The sequence below is a fragment of the Cynocephalus volans genome, chromosome 1 (genome assembly GCF_027409185.1).
Source record: "Cynocephalus volans isolate mCynVol1 chromosome 1, mCynVol1.pri, whole genome shotgun sequence".
Taxonomy (NCBI): Eukaryota; Metazoa; Chordata; class Mammalia; order Dermoptera; family Cynocephalidae; genus Cynocephalus; species Cynocephalus volans.
In genome coordinates, this window is record NC_084460.1 from 246,221,841 (window position 1) to 246,239,777 (window position 17,937).

Sequence of the window (17,937 nt, forward strand, 5' to 3'; positions counted from 1 at the left end):
CACATACTGAAGTCAAATAATGTCAAATGTTAAATCTGTACTTCATTTTTGCCTCCTCAAGGTATTTGTTGCCTTACCTATCCACAGAGTATTTTCTACTCCCAACTAAAGCTTTTCATTTTTAGGACAGAAAATTAACAGTTAAGTTTATTGATTAGGCTAACTATTCAGCTATGTTTCAGCCCATCTTTTTAATATTAGAGAACTTTTCCTTTGTCATTGATTTTATATATGTGTGTATATATATTTATATATTTTATATATATGTTATATATACATATATATATATATATATATATATATATATATATATATATATATATATATTTTACAGCTGGCTGGTATGCAGACCTGAACCCTTGACCTTGGTGTTATAACACCATGCTCTGACCAACAGGGCTAACTGGCCAGCCCCATCATGATATATTTATAGGTGTTTTTTCTGCCTGTGCCATTCTCTATAGACTCAAGATGTGGAGGACTTTAGCAGCCATATGTTTAATTCTTACCACGCATAGTATTTTACCATGGCCTTGTGTACTTTGGGTTAGAACGTGAGGATGGGAGTACACAATAATATCCTATCTCTATTGGCAAGTAACTTACAATGTAGCAGAGAACTCTGAATTCTTTTTTCAAATGCAGACTGCATAGCGAGTGAGATTCAGCTAGCTTCACAATCACACCACTGGTCGCAATGGGTTTAGATCAGACCGTGGCTTGCTCAGCAGTTTCAGAAAAGTAACTTAATTGTCACGTTCATATTAAGTAGTGTGACACTACTACTAATATTAAAATAAACTAAATAGCATACCATATGTCACCTGACAAGGTAATGAAACAAATAAACACATTAAGACTAGGTAACTCTTGAACACTTGGGAGCAACAGCAAATTTAAATCTCTGTGAAGTGAGAGAAGTATCCAATCTTCTTATCCAGCTATAAAGCCTAGACCTGCCATCAACATCCCAGCTGGCAGGCTGAGCAGTGTCATCAACATCACCAGTGAGTCACCCTAGCAGAATAAGGTCACCAGCAATGTGTACTGGGAACAAAGCAAATCTGATCTGAAATGAAGTTATCATCTCTGCATCATAACTCTGCTGGGCCAGACATGTGAAGAACAGATGACAGAACTGCCATTATACACTGAGCTTATACAGGAGCAAACAAAAAATAAGAAGGCAAAAGAAAATATTAAATCCTTCAAACTGAAAAAACCACACCAAAACAAAACTAGCCCAACCAACATTTCAATAATTCCCTGAGATGGGCTAAAGTAATGTGGAAGGTTGTGGCACATGCCAATTAGAAAGGAGTGGTTCTTTCTCTCTTACATAATGTTAACTGATGACCTACAAATAGCTTGTGATTTCAAACAGACTGCAGTCACGTCCTTCACAGGTACTGTAAGTGAACTGTGACCCTATGAAAAAAAGTCACATTAGGGCTTTATTGGGTTTTCAATCATAACTCCATGTGTATATACAGATACACATATAAAAAATGGCAGCAAATTTACGAATGAGGAATGACAATATGTATTATGTCAAAAGCATAATCAGTTGAATGTGAAATACTCAAATTACAAATAACATTTCCAAATCTGCCTTATTTTACTCTTTTAGTAGGCAGGATAGCTTAAGGTATATAAAAACTAACTCATCTGGCAATTATAAGTCCATGAGTTGACAACAGAGTTACTAACGAACCAGTTCCTTTCTAATAAAGTCTTAATGGAAACATTCTAACTACTCTGAAATTCAGTAGAATAAATAGATATTGTATATAATAACTAAAGACCTAAAGTACCAAGTATCTAAGTATCTAAAATATTAAATGACTTCCTTATGAGTAGATATTCATAAATCAGTCCTAACTTTAGGAAATAAATACGTTTAAACACACTTTAGACTGCAATATAAGTGGGAATATTACTAGTGCTACAATAAACCATTCACATATAGGAGAACTGATCATCTATTACTATGAGCAAAGGACTGGGAACAGGAGAAGTAGGACAAGATTCCTTCTCTCAGAAGAGCTTACAGTATTAGCAGGCACAGAAATAAACAACTATACAATGTGGTTAGCACCATCATGAAGGCTGAAATGAAGAACCACAGAAATTCATACTCGTAGGAGTAAAGCCCTAAAAGACAGAGAATTATCAAGTATAGGAAGAACTTCTTGCTGTTCTCAGAAACAGTGGCAGCTTAAGACAAAAGGGAGCAATTAAACTTTGCCCCAGATTTTCTGGCATGTTTGCCTAGGATAAAAAGGCTGCACCATTAACCCAAATTACACCAGGAGGAGAAAGTTGAAAATATAATACATATAATAAATCCTTCATGAAGGTGGAAATGTCAAGCAGGCAGTTGAAAGTACAGGTCTGGAATTTTGGAGCATATGTGCAATGCAGGATTGGGATGAAATAGAAACCCTAAGGAAGAGACACCTACAGAAGAGCCAGAAGCATTCTGAGGACAGAATCTGAAAGAGCACATGTTTAGTAGACATATTTTAATTAAAGTGTGCAACTGTACTCACAGTTATGGCAGAGGACAGTATCTTCAAGGAACAAGACACTGTCTAGGAAGGGTTGCTCAATGGTGTAAATGTTGCAGGCAAAGAGAAGGGTAAGTGATGCATTCTGAGAAAAAACCATTCAATTCGGTAACTGGGAACCCACTGCTCATTTTCCAAAGAACAGTTTCATTAGAGCGCTGTGTAAAACCAGATTGCAAGGTGCTGTGCATTCGGTGATGGGGATGTAGAGTCAATGAATATAGATTTCTCCAAGAAGTCTGGCAGTGAAGAAGGCTGGAGAAACCAGCAGGTTCAGAGGGAGATTTTTTGCATTGGAAGATACATGAGCATGTTTGTAGACCACGAAAAAGAACTAGCATACAATTCTTTGCATAATTTTGTCTTGATCACAAGCTTAAAAAATTACTTTTAATCTTAAAAAAAAAACCATTTTCTGAAATAAAAATTAACACAAAAATTAAATTAGAGGCATTTTACCATTTAAACTTAATAAAATGTAAAAGCACTAGCATTTTATGATATATTTTATTTCTAAAGAGTTGTACAGCTTTTTTACTTAGGCTACTTCAGAATTTATTTTGCTTCTAGTCTATAATGAGAAATTAAATTTTATTATCAATCGCTATTTTAGCTCCAAAAAGATTACTCTGATATAAAAGATTACACTGAAGTAATTATGTATGTCTTCTTCCTCAGCCCTCCTCCCCCAAAGACAAAATATCTTCAGGGTAGTTAATAATTTGATAATATTTTTCAAGTTGAAGAAGAGAAAAATTAGAAATAGTATTCTATTATTAATAAATTCTTAAAGATGTAAATTGTTCTTCACAATAATTTTTCATGATAAAACATGCTTATTTGTTATATACACATGCTTACATACAAATTTCTTGGCTAAAATACATGCAACCACCATGACAAAACAAATATTAAACCATCCTTGAAATCCTAAGAATGCCCTTTTAAAATAAGGCACTCATGTTTGAAAATGAGATATAACTATCAAATTAAATAAGATATTTAAGGAAGCCTTTTATTAAGCACAAACAACTTTCAATACATTATCAATACAAATAGGAAAATGTCTTTTAATGAATATGATATATCAAAGATCTGAAGGGTTTTCTCTATATTGTCACAATAAAAATAATCAATTTTGAAGAAGAATCACAAAGTAAAATTTTGAGGACACCATTGTCTACTAATAACAGTGTAACTGCAGTCTAAATTTACTACGTCACTTGGGGAGGAAGGGCAACCTTTTTTTTTTTTTTATAGAGAGAATTGCTAAATTTTTATTAGCACCATTCAAAGCTTGTTATCAGTTGTTCATCTACAAACTGACAGGTCAGGTAAAGCTTTAAAGCAAGTTTTCAGTGCAATGTTTATAGTTCCTTCTTTTAAGATACTTGGAGTCTATTGTCTCAAAGCACGTTCAATAATTATGCCTTGGTAGTTGCAAAGTGTTAACATGTAGAGAGAAATGTGTCATGGAAAAAAATGAGGCTTAACCTGGTTGTGAAATGCATCTTAACATATAGTGGCTAATGCTGTCGTATGGTGATGGCAGGCAGGATTAGGAACTGCAGATCTGTGGGAAGCTGGTAGCTATTAGCTCTCTGTGGTCACCATTTCGGGATGTCTTAGCTGCTGCCTTTTGAGACTAACTAGTTTCATCCTGTCTCTGATGTGTTCTGCAGTAGAAGCCATGTCACTTGGACTTCCAAAATATTGTTCGGTTCTAAAATAAAAACACAGAAAAAACCCAGATTAATACAAATTCATTAACTGCAGCAAATGAAAAAGGAAGCAAAAACTACCATGAAAAGTTTTGATGCAATATGACCTATGTGTAGAGATTAGTCATTTGCAGACCGTACTGTTATCTTTTTTTTTTTTTTTCTGACCAGTAAGGGGATCGCAACCCTCAGCGTGGTGTGGTCCGCACCACGCTCAGCCAGTGAACGCACCGGCCATCCCTATACAGGATCCAAACCCGCAGCTTCCACGCTCCCAGTGCCGCACTCTCCCGAGTGAGCCACGGGGCTGGCCCCATACTGTTATCTTTGAGTAGTAATTCAGTAGAAAACAAAAATTTTTTTTAATGGCATAAAATATTTTAAGGCATGATGTGAAAAACATTAATGGTATAACTGTCACATCAATATGTACTTATGATCATCTCAATAAACAAAACAACGCAACATTGGAGATATTCTGCTTTTCAGTTTTGGATCCATAGCATACACAAACATTAAATATGTACATGAATTTGAGTGTTAAGTGCTATGCACACTAACTGTCTAACATAGTTGGCAAGTAAAATATTCTTTTTAATTTAAGACATTATTCAGTACATTAATAGATAAAAATCATTTAATTTTATTCTACTTGTAAAGATACTGTATTCAGAGTCATAGTACCTTTTAGAGCTGAAAGAGTTCCTGGAAATTATACAGCTAACCTCTTTATTTTTGAGATCAGAAAACTAAGGCCTAGAAAGTTAAATGACTTGACTAAGGTCACAGAGGGGGAAAAACAGGACTTGAACCTGGGTCTTCAAGCTGTGAATACAGAGAGACAAGCAATTTCTTTCATTTTACCAGGAAAATGTGTAAAAGATAAATCTGAATAACCTGTCACACAAATTTTATATAGCATAAACAGGTTTTCATTCTAGTAATAATTATGAAAAGCATTATACACACATTTGAGAAATATTTAATTCAGCAAAATACCTAAAATAGATATACATAAATTTTAATACAAATATGAGATGGAATAAAATAACAATTCCAAATATCAAAGGTGGGTGGCTTTAAAATTTAAGTACACAGTACTAAGTTACTCTATCTTAAAAGGATGAGGAAATGACAGACACATGTACCATCTGTGGAACACAGGAAGAGAAGCCCAAGCAAAAATTCCAGGGACAGATGCTCCTAGGCTGAGCTGAGTAGAATGGGAGACTGACTGTGTGATAATTGGCTGTGAAATGACATGGGAATGGGGCAAGGGGGGCTGTCCGGAATGGAACAACCAGAATCACCCCTATAATATTATTATTAGCTGAATTTTATTCTCTTTTATTACAGATATATAATACGACTTTAAGCTACCTCTGTTCAAATTTAGGCATGACTAGAGATTACCTGAATATGGATTAAGAATGATGTTGTTTCAAGGGAATATAATATCTTTTTAATATCAATCCCAAATAATTATTGGAAGTTCATGACACAGTCGTAGTGGTGTTTATTGTGTGTCAGATGTGTTTTAAGTACTTTACATACATTTATAGCTCAGGTAACTCCCCTGCACCTGTAACCTAAGCAGGTATGACGATCACATCCCTGTTTTTAGAGGAGGGAATTGAGGCTCAGAGAGGTTAAGCGGCTTGCCCAAGGTGTCACAGCTAGTTAAGTGGTGGAGCTGAGCGGTCTGGCTGAGTCCACACTCTGGTCTATCACACTATACCACAAAGTTAGGATACTTATTTTTTTTTATTCAATGTTTTGGTTTCTCTATGGTTTGAATTAAATATCCGCTGGGTTAGCTCTACATTATTTTTACTGAGAAGGTCCAGATCATGAGGGATGAAGCTCCTTCTGATTCTTTTACCGGCCCATTTGTTTTGCATTTGGTTATTTTATATTTTTATTAGTGGCTATTTGAAATGAAAAGAAACAACGGAATCAGGACCCTATCATTTTACACATGAAGAAATCAGGATGCCATACAGCACAGTGAAAACAGAATGGGTTTGCAGCCAGACAGACCTGAGACTGTATCCTGACTCCAACACTTAGAAGCTGTGAAATCCTGACCACCTTTCTTAATCTTTCTATGTCTCAGTTTCTTCATTTATAAATCAGGAATAATCATACTGGCCTGGCACTGTTTGGTCAAAAGTAATGAAGGTGAAGTGTTTAACTCCATGTTTGACATATATTATGACCTCACTACACAAGTAGTCCCCTCCCTTCCTGTTGTTTCCTTTTCTGAATGAAGCCCCAAGTCACACTACTCCTTACCGTCAGAGCAAAGGCTAGAACCCAGTGCCTCAATGTAGTCAATGATCATTCTTCTGTAACAGGTTGTCAAGAAGAAACACATTTGATGTCAGCAAGTACCAACTGTTACTGTTGCTAACAGCTGAGTTTGGATTTCTTTCCATTTTAAGCCAATTTATTGTGGGAATTGAAGACACAAACCAAAGCTAATTTACTTGGCTTTTTAAAGAACAGATTTCCTCTCTTAATGATTTCACTTTAAGACTTCACAGATAAAAAGATAAAATTGTAAGAACATGCACCATACCCATCAGGATAAACTACAGGAACAGTTAATCTATCCAAAAGTGATTTCCCAACTGCTTCAATTTCATCAAATTGCTCCTCGTCATTGATAGCTTCAGGCTCTTCTGGACAGTCTTGCAAAATCTACAAATAAAAGGGTAACATCAATCAAGAGACAGAAAGGGAATCAAGCTCATGCAAAGTTGGTACATTGAAGGTATTTTTTGTTTTGTTCTTAGCATACCATGCATACCGCTGTACAAGACTGATCTATTATTGGCAAAGTTGGCTCAAGAAATCCAAACAACAAAATGAGATACATAATCCCTACTAACAATATATAATTAGAGTACAAAAAGGTCTATGGTAATTTCCAAGAAAAAAATAACACGACTACTATTTGAAAAATAAGTTCAACCTGTGCTTAAGAAGGATTCTCTCATTCATTAAGCACCATTTATTGAACACATTACTATATGGTTATTTAGCATGGTATGTGAATGAGATATAGACTCTGTCCTCAAGGGGTTTACAAACTTCAGATATGGAAAAAACATAAATAAAAAACAACATATACTTGGAGTACAAACACATACCTGATGTGAAGACCTAGCTGAACTCTTTATACTTAACAACAGATCTACTAACTTGAGTTAACCAATATAAATTGATCAGTTTATAATTTAAGCTCTATAGTTCTTTATGAGATACTATTCTTTTTTTTCCCTTGACTATTACCATTTAAATTTAATTACAAGAAAAGTTGCAAAATTTGGGGGAGAGAGAAAGAAAAAAAGTATTTATTTTGGCAACTTTTTTTGCATCATGCTTTATTTAATCCAATCATGTTTATTTCAGCATTACTTATAAATGGAAATTTTTAAATTTAGAAATTCAAGATTAAATTTAGATATTTTCCCAATTATTATACTATATAATCTGCTTATAGTTGTGGTTATATTTATCCTTACTGGTATAAAATATAAACAGTCAAGAGGAAAATAATATCTGATATCAAAGGGCTTTACATAGGTTTGCACAGTAAAATAACCTTAAATTAAGTTTACTGTAAGCAAGATAAAGGCCAGATAGCAGAAAAAATAAAAACATTATTTTTCTATTAAAAATTTCTCAATTATATTCATTCTTAAATGACCTCTAGACTTTAAAATGTCCTTGCACATACCATTTAAAAGTAGTATCCTATAAAGTAATAAGTGGTGTTAGAAATCGGGCCAATGGTCACCCTCTAAGGGTGGGAGGGGGCAGGAATGTGACTAAAAGAGAGTGGGGGAAGCTTCTGAAGTGCTGGTAATATTCTGCTGTTTGAACAGTGCACTGATTACATAGGCATATTCGGTTTGTGAAATGTGCCAATACTTATGGTCTGTACACTTTATTATGTTAGGTTCCTTGCAACATCTGTTCTACAGGCCAAGTTAACAATACTTGCAACTTAGGTATGCCATATCTTAAAGTATAGTGCACATCCCCTACATATAAACTTTTATTGTTAGAAATCAACAGAAAGTTAACTGCATAGTAAAGCTCCTCTTTGGAATGGAAATGTAAGGCTTAGGTGCTATAAATTTTTACTATAAAGAGTTAAGAAAAAGGTTCTGTTGAAAATTTGCCCAAATAATGCCACATATTTTATTTTTGGTTTCCGTGATTAATGACTTGAATTCATTGAATAATAAATTCTAGAATGAATCTTTAAAGATAACACATGAAAAACAGGTTTTACTTTCATCCTTATTCTCATTATTTTAGTTGAACAGTCTCTAAATTATAAAATCACAAAGTGCCTTTTTAAAACTTTGTGACAATTAGTAGTAGCTGCCAAAGCAAAGTTTCCTTTCCTGGCATAATGAAAGAGATAGCAGTCATGAAACTCTCAAAATATAGAGAGCACATTCTGTACACTGGGCTTGGTGAGCAGAGAAAACAGTATAAAAAGAGGACTCCCAGATGGTCTGCTTTTCTCCAACCACAGTACTCCAGCAGTGGTACGGACTATGAACACTTAATTTGAACTCTCTAAGACAATATATCTAAACAAACTTTAACAATGGAACTAATATAAATTTTAGAATGTAGATTAATCATATAATTACATGATAACATATTTTAAACATACAATAAATACCATTGAGACTACATTTTAAAAAAAAAGCGAACCTTTTCAGCATTTGAGTGAAATGCAATAGCCATTTCCAACCTATGTACTCTCTCTTCAGACGCTATTGTAAATTGCTTCCACACTCTGTTCAGTCGAGGAAGTGTATCCCCAGATGACCGAGAAGTGCATCGCAACGACTGGCACAGCACTACTGTGGCCTGTAGCAACTGTCTACCATAGTCATAAGTGCTCTAAGAAAGAAAAGGTAAAAATGAAATTGTAATAAAAAAATTCTGAAGAGAAGGACAGGGAAGGCATGCAGGACTGTGGTTGCAATTAAGTGACACTACTAACAATCAATACTGAATGAATCCAGTGGCACTTATTACTACAAATTACCTTCATGCATAAATAATGAAGGGGAAGCAATATTTTTAGTTAGGTTATAATCAGTTTCTTTCTTGTTAGGCTTCTCTCTCTCTTATTCTGTTTTAACCAACTCAGGCGGCTAAATTCCACTGGCCAAAAGAAGGTTTGCTCACTAATTAATCAGAACAAATGGGAGAAATTAGGCACTTAATATTCCATATAGGAAACTACAACTGTTACAATGTGAACTCGATAATAAGGGAAAATAAATTAAGAAATTTTTTGCCACAAAAATAATTCTCTATTATTAAGCTAACATTAGTGACATGCAGAAAGTGGGATTTCTGATTTACTGACATAAACATATATTTGCCATAATATATAACATAAATCAGAGGGAGCATACAGAACCTGTATTTGGGGAAACATAAACCCTCTCAAGTTTATGCAGGCTAGTTTTGATGCACCAGCTGACATTTTCTTAATTCTGTGATATTTCTGGAATAACAAAACTAACCTTCTTGGACTTGGAGGGCTAAGTTAAATTATAATCATGCAGAAAGCTATTCAAAAACTGAGCTTGTAGAAAAGGAAGATAACCAGTTCTGCACCTGTGCAACATCAACAAATTTTCTATGCTTTTCCAGTAAAACTTTCGTTTCCTGAGCATCGTCGCCCAATCTGATGTGGGTCTTAAGCAGAGCATCCAGAAGTTCACTTAGCCATTCTACTGCCTAAATGAAAATACATAACAGTGAAGATGGATTCATAGCTCTTTACTTATTATATCAAAACGTCATATTTTAAAGATTACTATCATGTGATTAATTACTACATTAATTACAACCTAAGTTCTTAATAGCTTATTTCTTTCAATGCCAAGCTACATGAATTAATGACCTCTCCTACTCCTCAAAAATTTTTAAATCTAAAGGCAAGACCTACTAAAGAGAAGCACTCTTTTAAAATTTATATCATATAGAAGATTATGCTTTCCTATAATATAGATCTATTGAGATCTCATTACAGATTTGTGTTACATTTATAATTATAAATTTCTTTTACATCAAGCTGAAATGTCCTCTGATGCTTAACTACGCAAAGATTATCAAATTATTTACCTGGCATTGAAAATTTTCTTCTGGGTTAAAAAGCAATGTGCTACAGTAGCCTTTATCCTGGGATGTAACTGACAATCTAGTTAACAATAATGAATAATAAATAATCCCAATCTCTAGCTCAATAGGGGATTTCAATGAGAAGATATGTCAAATGAGATGAGTAAGCCAGCTGAGAAACCAAACTTTATTCTTCAGCATGATAAACTAGAATCTGACTTAATTAATTTACTTTCTTAGGACCATGAAAACTGCACTTCTGTTTAACATTAACTACATAATGTGGCCAACGGGTCCTTACCTGGGCAGCATCTTCTTCACATTTAAACAACTGCACCATCTGAAGCATCTTTAACCTTCGCACATCTACCATGTCTTCACACCTAATGAAGCCAAACATAAATTTAGTTCATCCTTTCAGTTGTGTTGGTTACTATCATAACATCATCATCTGGTACATGTTTTATAGCAAACTAAAATACTTAGTCCTACACTATGGAGACGGCAACTATTTTGTTTTGATTCGTAAAAATTTTAAGAATATCTATATCTATGTTACATCGAAACCTCAAAATACCTGAATGATACTGAATGACAAACTCTCTTGAGGATAGCATGGATTCTGCAAAATACTAAAGCGAAGCATAAACATAATAGTACGCTAAAACCCAAAGAAATCTCCATTGCCAATTAACATTAAACACACTTCAAAGATAAAAATGTTAAATTTCTCAAATACTAGTGTAGAAGACTATGTTCCAATAAAATTTTTTTAAATGAACACTTTTCATTATATTATATTACCTGGAATAATATTTAATTCTGAATTAAAAAAACAAAACAAAACAAACAACCTCTATCTATGTTCTTAAGGGGGGAAAAAACCCTCCATTGATCTCTGGGTGGATAGAAACACAATTCAGAGTATTTTTTAATCTCACTGTGGTGTCTGACTAATATACAGACTAAACTTTTAAGATGATTTGATCTAACTCAGTTCTAGTAAATTTCCTTCATTCCCACGGAATTCCATGTACTGTATGTGGGAAGGGAGGCTCGCATTACAATCCCAAGTGCCAATAATGAGTTATCCAAGAGGCACTGGGCTCAACTATAGTCAATGTTATTAGAGAAAGCTTAATAACAATACAGAAGTACTTATCACAAGACTATTTTTTAATAAAGATGCTCTCAATAGAAGTCACAACATAATGTTAAAATGCGACTTGGTTTAAGAAAATCTACAAGGGCCTGAAGAAAAGTGATGATAGCTATTTTTAAAACTGAAACTAAAAAACAATGTGAGACTTTAACGATAAAGATGCTATCATACTCAATACATTATGTTTCAGCTATTGGATAATGTACTGGGAAAAAAATAAGACATGATCTCTATAAGATGCGCCCATTTGGGGAGATGAACTTTTAAACAGACAATGTAATAAGTGCAATTATGGAGCTACATAAAAAGTTTTACGGGAATAGGGAGGAGCAAGTGGCTAACTTGCCTTAGAAATCCAAAAAAGCTTCTTAAGTATAAGTATACCTGAGTCTTGAAGTATAAGTAGAAATCACTAGGCAGAAAATGAGTAAAGAAGCATTCTTAGTCATGGATGCATGAAACAGCATGATGCATTCAAGAGATAAAAACAATTGTGTGATTCGGTGGGAAAGCTAGTGGGAAAGCTATAAAAGATAAGACTATGCAAGACTGGATTATGAAAGATTTTCTACACTATTCCAAGGAGACTGAACCTCATGTGAAAAACCAGGAAGTCACTGAAGGAGGTTTTACACAATCTTTGCACGTTACAAAGATTACTCTTGTGTACAACAGGCTTGAGAGGAGCAATGCTGGAGGCAGATAAGAGAGAAGATTTTGAACAAAGAAATGTTTGGGATTTAGAGACAGCAGAACTGGGATATTTGATCAGGCTATAAAGGGATGAGAAAGATAAAAGATTTTAGGATAAATTCCGAGTTTGGTAGTGGATGGTAACTTCAATCCAGATAGTAAATTAAAATAAAAGAGCAAGTTTTGCGGGAAAGTGATTCTAATCTGGACAAAGTAGGTTTGAAGACTACATGGGACATCCAGCGGGAGATACTAAGTAGGCAACTGGAATTTTGGGTCTAGAACACAGAGGAGGGGTCTAGAGCACAGGAGAGGGGTCTTGGTGAGAGCCATACTAGTAACCCATGGTTGTATTAAAGTAGTGAGACTGTCCAGAGAGAACACATAAAGAGAACTTGGCCCCAGAACAAACCCTGGGAGCAGCAAATTTAGCTAGGGCATAAGAAATCAGTGAAGAAAACCAAGAAGAAACAGAGTGCCAGGAGGAGGAGCATGAGGGTGTTTTCAAGGAAGACAATGTTGCCCAGAAAGTTTCAAGAAAAAGTCAGCTGTGTCCAACACTATTCAGAGTCAAGCAAGTCAGGTCTCAAAGTATTCCCTGGATTTTGAGCAAGATTAAGCATTTATTACAATGGCAATTACAAAATTATTGATAACACCAGTAAGAGCAAATTGAATGAAATGGTGAAGCGTAGAAGTCATACAGAGGAGAACGGTTGGCAAGTAAATGCAGGTGGTGAGGAAGCAAGCAGTGTGAATACAGATTAGACCTTCAAATGACTTAGCTGTGAGGAAGGTGAGTTCGAATGCTAGAAGACAAAGGACTGAAAAGGAAGATATACACATGTGTGTAAGTGTTGTTTTTTAATAGGAGAGATTTAAGCATTTAAATGAGTGGCAGGAATCAGAGTAGAGAATGGGAGCTGACAGAGTAAGAAGACAGAGGGTGGTCAGAATCAGAGCCAATATGGAAAAGGATCAGCTTTGATAAGAGGAGAGCTCTATCATCCTCTGTGATGAAAATAGATAATGAAATGGATAAGTCTACAGATATGAGGGTAGGATATAGAAAGAATTTCTGCCCCATGACTACTTTCTGTGAGATGTATGGGGAGAGTTTCTGTGAGGTTTTGTTGCTGAGTTTACAGTTTCTATAAGTGTGCAAAATTTCATACAGCCATGCTAGATTGTGAATACTTGCAGAGATAATTTTCATCCTTTACATTACAATATTTTGCAGTTGTTATTGCCAATTGAGTTTTCAAAGAATCCTTTAAATTCCTAGTTCTATATCAAATGAAACTAAACACTGTCATTAGTCCATTGTCTAATCCTTCTATAGCAAATATAAAAACAAGGGATGTGTGACATTTTATAAAAAGTTTAGATGAAGAAACAGATCAATGTAGATGACAGATTTAATTGTAATTCTAAACTAAATGAAAATGAAAAAGCAAAATTCTCCAAAAAGGTTTTGTTCAAGCAGAAAAGGCCACAGGCTACATTGGGGGTATAGAATGTGAAGTACTTGGGTATAACTAAAATTTTTGCTACCAAGTAAAAAGGGAAAAGGTGCCTACTAATTGAATGAATTGTCATTATTTGTTAGTACAATTATATACAATAATTATATTCACCACAAACCTATCATCAGTCTACTACAGAACTTTTAGTTTGTATGTAAAACATAAATTATATAACTTTTCATTTTAATTAATATTATCTTGGTAATAAATAACATTAACATTCAAACTTTGCCTTTGTTTCCTAAGCTGCATATCTTCCATCACTCCTTGTATGTGGTCCACATTTTCTTTATTTTCAATGGTTACATCCTTTCCATAGGCCCAGGATGCCTGATTGGAGATCTGATCCAGGAGACCTTGACCTTTTTCACGCAAACCTTGCAATCCTACATCTAAAACAAAAGTTACTAGATTTAATCTCTTAAACAACTGAGGTGCTTTCCTTCCCTCAAGTAAATCCGCTTGGCAGATATTGTATTTGGCTTCCAAGTGTAACAGCTTTGTACATTAAACCATATTGGTATGGAGTCCTCTGAACATTTCAAGCAATAAAACTCCTTTAAGTGTGGCTAGAACTGGAGCACTCTCTCCTGTCCAATGCTCCCTTAAGGGAATTTTCAAAACATGAATTTCCATAGGTAACAATTACTTTTAAAAATTGAAAGCAGGAAGAAAATATGAGAATTTCTATTTCTATAAATAAGATTTTTCTTTTTTTATCTTTCTGCTTTTATGTTCAACTTTTAGGAAAACAAGGCAAATATTGTAAGGAAATGAATAAGATTTGCAAGATTTTAGAACACTCCAGCAATATATTATCAGTATAAAAGGGTGCTGAACACTGTGAGTAAAGGTTCAGTCCAGCTTGCACACTGGGGGAAACAGCATTTAGGATATGTTTATAATACTCCAAATTAGATAGGTGTATCAAAATTCTTCTCTCTTTTTTAAGGAAAAGCATGGCTCAAGAAAAGTTCTGACATTCTAAAGTTAATTTAATTTGCCATATTAAATAATAAATATGTATTATGCCTATCATTTGTTATAACAGCAAAGGCAGCAAGCAAATAAAATGTAGATACAAACATGATTTTTCAAACTAATTCCCTCAAGTTGTTTTCTTTTTTTTTTTTGCCTTTTTCGTGACTGGTACTCAGCCAGTGAGTGCACCGGCCATGGTTTGGCGGGAGCATCGCTGCGCTCCCAGCACCGCACTCTCCCGAGTGCGCCACGGGCTCGGCCCTCCTCAAGTTGTTTTCAATAATTAATTAATTTGGTTCAATCATGTGTAACAACTTTCTACAAAGTCCATGCCTTAAGTTCTTGCTTCCTCTCCTCCACTTCCCTGTCCCCACCTGTTCCCCTCAATATGACACTCCCCTTCCCACTTTTACACCCTGATCTAGGGGAAGTTCACTAAATTTCCTACTGTAGAAAATTTAAAAGGCCTTGACGTTGAGTGACAGAACTGGCGTGATGAAACTGGACTACTCTCCTCTTGAAGAATATGCAACCTTGTCAATATTCCCAGTTTGGAGAAACAAATGCACAGAACCAAACCAACTATTTTTTCACAAGGTTAGGATATAGCAACAACAAAAATCATTGCATAAAACACAGTTTGGGGCATACAGGGTTTACCACAGGACACTTCACAGCTAATTACAGTTTATGCATGCACTACAAATAACTTTTCATAGTACTGGGTATGCAAGACATAGCACCTGTAGATATGGCTGGGTAAACAAGAAAGGCGAAAGGCCCAGTGAAAAGGAGTGACTAACCAATGATGAAAAATAAAATTTTTAGCATAAGTTACACCGCCTCAAGGTAGTAAAACATTTTTCATACTATTTTTCCTGTGTTCCCTGCAAATAATTATAATTAGTTCAGTGTAAGTTGACTCAATCGTCTAACCACAGTAATGATATTTTTAAAAAAAGGACCCTTATGTTTCAGCATTTTTAAAATCTGCTTACCAACACTTTTCAGCTTCTCTTCAAGCAGTTTTAAAGTTTGCTGAATCGATGCTCCATCAGCTGGTGCTACATCTACGCACAACATCCCTAATAAGCCATCCAACTGCTGAGACAACTAAAGCAGAGGGACACCAAAGAGATAACCCTGATGTAATCAGCATCTAAAGTGTTTAATGATTGATGAGGATTATATCTAATGAGGTTATCACAATTACACTTGAACAAACTACACTGTTAAAACACAAGGACAAATAATTAGAATAATGTTATCTGGAAGACAAAACACACAGATGCATGCACCAGGAAGACAAAAAATTACATCCAGGTCAGCAGAATGCAAAACATTATTGACAATTCCATTTTCATCTATGTTATGAAGCATAAACATTGAGAAGCAGTCAAAATGAAATATATCTATGAGTTTGGAGCACTCCAGTTAGACAATAAAAGGTTTAATTGCATGCATAATGATTTTTTAAAAACCCACAAAGAATTTATCTCATGACCCCCACCAGTAAATTATTTTATTGTTCCAGAAAAATAATTATGAGGCATGCAAACCTGCAAAAATTATGTGTAGATAAGCGTCCAGATAATTTGAAGAAAAGAAAAGCAATCAGAGTAGACACTTACATCTTGGGCAACACCATGAAATTCAAGAGCTGCTTGTAAGAGATTTTGCCTGAATTCTAGCTGACTGGCTTGTCGATAACAAACATCACTGAGTTGTTGCTGCAGCGACTTCAGTTCCACAAGATCTTCCTCATCCCCAGCATTCAAGAGTGCTGCAATTTGCTGATTAAGCTCCACATATACTGCAAACCATTCCTATAATTGAGACATTGGAAAGTAAATTAAGGATCAAATTAGTTCCTGGGGGACATCACAGTTTACAGTTTCTCTAGATAAACTAAGTACTATACATGAAAATTTTTCAAGGCAAAATTATTTTGAGGATGAAAAGTCCCCAAACCCCAAATCATTCCAGTGACATCCCTGGAACTCTCACTGCCTGCCTATAGCAAAATCTCCTACATCCTCTTCCTGGCCTCTAAGTGTTCCCTTCTCTTTCTTACTCTAAATGAAACCTGTCCACCCTCAGAGAAAACAGTTATCCCTGCAGCCATCTCAATTACTGTTTTTGTTTCCACACCTGCTGCCTCATTCCTCATTGCTGCCTCCAGACCAATTCTTCTCCCTCTTCTCTCAAAGCCACATCTCCTTTGAAGTGCATGCTGTTGAATTATGTCCTTCCAGCTTTCCTTGTTGCATCCCCTCATCTAAAGGGGTTTAACAAAGGTCTCAGCACCAGCCATCTTAGTGACTTCTACCATGTAGACATTCACCAATACCCTGGACTCTCAGTTCCTGGACACCCTCCCTCATTTCCAGCTATCTTGTCCTCATCCCACCCAAGCTACCTACTCCACTGGTGATAAAAAACCTGTCATCATATGTTACCATATAGCTCCAAAAATCTCAGTTTCATGAATCCCATTCTCTGACTAACGGGTACTGACTCTCCAATCCACCTCTTTTAGTATGCTCACGCCTACATCCCCAATGGATCTGCCAATCTAGCAACCTCAGCATGTTTTATTGCCCAGCACTTAGGAGCCTCCTGTCTCAATTCCAGCCTTGATCAAAGCTTACAACCACCTCCCAGCATACAACCCATGCCATGTCCTGCTCTCCTTTCTTCCACCAGACTTACCTGTAAAAACCTCAAACCCAGTTTCTCTACCTACTGTGTGCCTGTACCCGAGTAGCTGAAGATGGCTAGATAAAAACAACTACGTGCATAAGTCACTTTTTAAAGTTACCACTGAATACCTCAAATGGGCCTTCAGCAATCCTTTTATGTTTCTCCAGTCACTTTCCCATTCTCATGATTATTTATGTTGTTTTCACTCCTTAAATCCCCTTTCCTGTTCACTCTCAGCTAAAGATCTTAATTCCCTGGGAAGCAATCAGTAGATAACTCTCATCTTCCCACCACAAATCTATGACCTTCCCTTCTTCTGTAGTGCTAAACTGCCCTCGCTGCTCTAATAACCAATGGTCTGTGCCTGCTTCTAAGGCCAACCACTTCTCTGTGTGTTATCTATCTTCTGCTGC

At 35.5% G+C, this 17,937-nt stretch overlaps 1 protein-coding gene across 1 annotated transcript in view; it reads right to left on the reverse strand.

Annotated features, from left to right (window-relative positions):
• Positions 1 to 3,879: 3,879 nt before the first annotated feature.
• SESTD1 (SEC14 and spectrin domain containing 1) overlaps positions 3,880 to 17,937 on the reverse strand; it is an 86,519-nt gene continuing 72,461 nt past the window's right edge. The window contains exons 10-17 of the mRNA XM_063111103.1: positions 16,453 to 16,647; positions 15,820 to 15,934; positions 14,073 to 14,232; positions 10,761 to 10,842; positions 9,953 to 10,075; positions 9,032 to 9,223; positions 6,873 to 6,994; positions 3,880 to 4,293 (exon numbers count right to left, since the gene is read on the reverse strand). Coding sequence (XP_062967173.1) covers positions 4,164 to 4,293; positions 6,873 to 6,994; positions 9,032 to 9,223; positions 9,953 to 10,075; positions 10,761 to 10,842; positions 14,073 to 14,232; positions 15,820 to 15,934; positions 16,453 to 16,647 — 1,119 coding nt within the window. The 3' untranslated portion in view covers positions 3,880 to 4,163. The remainder of the gene's footprint in view (positions 4,294 to 6,872; positions 6,995 to 9,031; positions 9,224 to 9,952; positions 10,076 to 10,760; positions 10,843 to 14,072; positions 14,233 to 15,819; positions 15,935 to 16,452; positions 16,648 to 17,937) is intronic.